This window comes from Myotis davidii, unplaced genomic scaffold (genome assembly GCF_000327345.1).
Source record: "Myotis davidii unplaced genomic scaffold, ASM32734v1 scaffold663, whole genome shotgun sequence".
Taxonomy (NCBI): domain Eukaryota; kingdom Metazoa; phylum Chordata; class Mammalia; order Chiroptera; family Vespertilionidae; genus Myotis; species Myotis davidii.
Genome location: NW_006295816.1, coordinates 94,280 through 98,007, shown reverse-complemented (window position 1 = coordinate 98,007; position 3,728 = coordinate 94,280). Strand labels below are relative to the sequence as shown.

At 53.8% G+C, this 3,728-nt stretch overlaps 1 protein-coding gene across 1 annotated transcript; it reads left to right on the top strand.

Moving 5' to 3' along the window:
* The first annotated feature begins 6 nt into the window (after positions 1-6).
* PRSS42 (protease, serine 42) lies at positions 7-3,158 on the top strand. Its single transcript, XM_006770562.2, has 4 exons — positions 7-65; positions 638-903; positions 1,565-1,728; positions 2,264-3,158. Exons 2-4 carry the CDS (start codon positions 693-695, stop codon positions 2,498-2,500), a joined length of 612 nt encoding a protein of 203 aa, XP_006770625.2. The 5' UTR covers positions 7-65; positions 638-692; the 3' UTR covers positions 2,501-3,158.
* The last annotated feature ends 570 nt before the right edge of the window (positions 3,159-3,728 follow it).

Genomic DNA, 3,728 nt, shown 5'->3' with positions numbered 1-3,728 from the left:
CACGTGTGCGGGGGCTCCCTCATTGCCAACCGCTGGGTGTTGACCGCCGCCCACTGCATCTACGGGTGAGTGTTCCAGGCCCCGGCAGCCCGAGCAGCCCTGGCCCCTCCCCGGGCTTTCTCTTCAGGCTGTGGCCAGAGGCAGGTGGTGCCAGGGCCCTGGGAGCCTGGGCCGTCCAGATCCAAAACCAGGTTCAAAGCCGCTGCTTGAAGCCAGTGCTGGTTAGCCTTCACCGCGGCCAGGAGGGGGAGACGCCAGAGGGGGGCAATGCGGGCAGAGACTCCCCTGGGGGGGTGCTGACGGGGGTGGGTGTAGTAGACCCATCTGGCTAGATCAGTGGTCTGAACTCCAATGAGCCCAGAAAGGCCTGCCGAGCTTGTTAAATACAGATGGCCTGTCCCCAACCCGAGAAGTTGTGATTCAGGACTTTGCATTTCTGACACGTTCCCACGTGATATTGATGCTGCTCATCCGAGGACCAGACTTTGAGAACCCCTGGGTGGAGTGGCTGGGGCTGGGGAAGGGATGCGGTGTGGAGGGAGGGAAGTGGCTCATGGCTGGCGGTGGAGATAGGACGGGGCTGGGAAGAACCCAGACCATGTGGAAAGGATGCGGACCATCTAGGATCTCCTTGCAGCTACCTGGATTACACGGTGAAGGTCGGAGGCATCCACGTGCATCACGCCTCCAAAATGGCGGTCAGAGTCCCAGTGCGAGACATCGTCATCCACCAAGATTTCAGCACTTTCAAGACGATCGAGAACGACATTGCACTGGTTCTGCTCGAGTTCCCTGTGAATTACTCCACCCACATCCAGCCGGTGTGCTTCCCCGAGAAGACTTTCATGGTGCAAACGGATACCGACTGCTGGGTGACTGGATGGGGAAAACTACATGAAAAAGGTGAGACTGAAGCAAATTCAGGCCCGGGGAGAGGTGCCCTGGGGTTGAAGCCAAAGGGAGACCAGGGAGGCAGTTCTCTAGCAAGAGGGTAAGGGAGGAGGGTAGTTGATGGGGTTGCACATTTCTATTAGTAGGTCAGGACCCTGGGTGACAAGCAAGGTGGGTTTTAGCTCAGGTGGGTTTTGTCTGCTAATCGGAGCCGCCCCAACTGGAAGTACTTGCCTCGGTGCTTGGGGAGTTTTCAGTGAGAAGAGGCCTTAGAGATGCCTCTCAGTGACATTGCAGGGCCTCCTGCCTCTGGGAGAGCTGGATTGGCACTTCCTGATGCAAGTCTGTGATCCTGCTCCAAGTGAAAGAAAGTCCTGATGTCTAGGACACCTGTCACGATTCCTAACGGCACTCAGGATGACAGGTGCTTGGCTTGATTTCTCAGGCTGGTAAGGCCTCCCCTCTTCCGGTCCTGATCAGCCCTTCCTTCTCCTGTCTTGGTTTTGATGCTTACCTCCTCCTCTCCCCATGTCACCTTTGCGTCTCCTTTCCTGCAATGTCCAGTGGGGACAATATCCACTGCCCTAAGAGGGTGTCTGTGTGTGAACACACTCTGTGGAACCCAGAGTGGGTGCCACTAAGCGGACCCCCTTGTCCGATATTATCTTTCCAGATCCTAAGGAGGCAGCCCCCGAATTGCTCCAGGAGGCTGAGCTAAAAATCATTCGCCATGAGAAGTGTAATGAGATCTTCAAGAAAAAGTTGGGAACCAGGTTTGACGTAGTCAAGGAAGGGTGTGTCTGTGGTTACAGTGATCTCGGAAAGGATTCCTGCCAGGTCAGTCCACGAACCTTTGCTGCCTCGGCCCTGGGGTTGTCCCCTGGGGTTCTTCATCACAGGCAGTAGGACCTGCATCGCCTGCCAGCCCCTCCATTCACTCTCCATTCAAATGAAGGGGATTCAGCCAGACACACTGCAGGGGCTTTGCCCGGCTGGCCTGACCCTGACCCAGCCTTTCAGTAAAGAGGAGAGGATGATGCTGCCTGGAGGGGGGCCGGGAGGAGGGGGGTCCAGGCAGGACACACCAGTGAGACGGGTCACATGTTGTGAGCCCCTTCTGTGTGACAGGCAATGCATTAGGTAAGGGCTTTAATCGATATTGTTGTCTCAGAGTATGTACATTTTCTGTTTATAGTCAATATTTTCTGAGCACAGTTTTTGAGTATGTTTACAGATTTTCAACTTGTAAATCTCAGAAACCTGGGCGGGGGGCGCCCCACGTGTGTCCAGTGTCTTGCAGGCAGCCAGCCGGCTCTGATGTTGGTCTTTCATTCCTCCATTTGTCTCTTTCTCTCTCTCTCTCTCTCTCCAGGGAGATTCTGGGGGCCCCCTGGTCTGTGAATTTAATAACACCTGGGTCCAGGTGGGGATTGTGAGCTGGGGCTTCGGCTGTGGCCGCAAAGGATATCCTGGAGTTTACACAGAAGTTAGTTTCTTCAAGGACTGGGTCATTGATCAGATGAGTCTGGCTTCTTCTCAAGACTCAGCAGTTCTCCCCACCCTGCCCCTGTGTCTGGTGCTGTCCCTGGGCGTCTTGGTGACCTTGTGACCACAGGCTTGCTCCCTCCTGTTTCCGAGTCTCCCTCGAGGCCTCTCCTCCCATCGCCCTCTCCTCAGTGCCCTCCCCTCACATTCCCGTTGGGACCCACTGGCTCTGTGGAGCCACACAACAGAGAGTAGAAGTGAGACTGGAGTCCCCGAAAGTGTCCTGCCTGGTGCTCCAGTCCCGGGCCCCTGCCCCGCCTACACCTGCTGGGAGGGAGGCTGAAACCATCCAGCTCCGGGGCCAGCTGGCCTGCCCAGGAGAACAGGTGCTGCATGGACGTGTCGGAGAAGGTCTACCGAGGAAGAGACGCCATCAGCGCTGGACACCGTTAGACCCAGTGGTTTCAGGCTCTTGCCTGGTAACTGTCAAACCAGTCAGCTTGGTGATTGTCCAGAGAGAGCGAGCGAGGTGCCACCCTGCTATGGTGTGATTTCCACGGGACTCGGTTGTCTGTGGTGGGGAGAAGTTCCCTGCACCCCTTGTGGATCCACCTGCGAGTGCCAATCTCTGCCACGTCAGCCTCCTGGGTCAGCCCGGTCTCAGAACCCCCTCCCGCAGTGCCCTGGTGGCCACATCCAGGCCCACCCCATGTTGTGTTGAGACAGGAAGGAGTGCCGAGATTTCTGACGTCAGTCGAATAAATGTTTGGAGAATGTCTGAAGCTCTGCTGTCCTGGGCTTTGTGGGCTAATGTAGATGTACATGATTTACATATTGATGATGAATATAAATGATGAGATTGAAGCTTTCTGTCTCATAAGGTAGTAGTATTTTACACAGGCCATTCAGGTTGCATATTTAAGAAACCATTATGTTTAATTTTAACATTGATTTCAGTATTTTGCTTTTTTTTTTTAACAGAAGTATCTTTGGGAATTGTTTAGAATTATAAATTTTTAGCATTCTGTTTCTTATTCATGAAAACACACAGGATTAGTCTCTAATCAGTTTTATGATACAAAATATGAATGCTCTCTGGATAACTGCTGACGTGGGAATGGCTGATTTCCCACTAGCCGACATTTAAATATACATATGTACATATTTTTATTGGTTTCAGAGAGGAAGGGAGAGGAGAGAGAGAATCACCGATCTGCTGCCTCCTGCACGCTCCTTAATGGGGATCAAGCCCGCAACCTGGGCATGCACCCTGACTTGGAATTGAACCGTGACCTCCAGGTTCATAGGTCGATGCTTAACCACTGAGCAACACTAGCCAGGCACCCACTAGC

Coding starts and splice junctions, on each gene's coding strand:
- PRSS42 (XM_006770562.2), top strand. CDS start 693: ATGGCGGTCAGAGTCCCAGTGCGAGACATCGTCATCCACCAAGATTTC. Junction 904..1,564: donor GGGAAAACTACATGAAAAAG/GTGAGACTGAAG, acceptor TTATCTTTCCAG/ATCCTAAGGAGGCAGCCCCC. Junction 1,729..2,263: donor TCGGAAAGGATTCCTGCCAG/GTCAGTCCACGA, acceptor CTCTCTCTCCAG/GGAGATTCTGGGGGCCCCCT.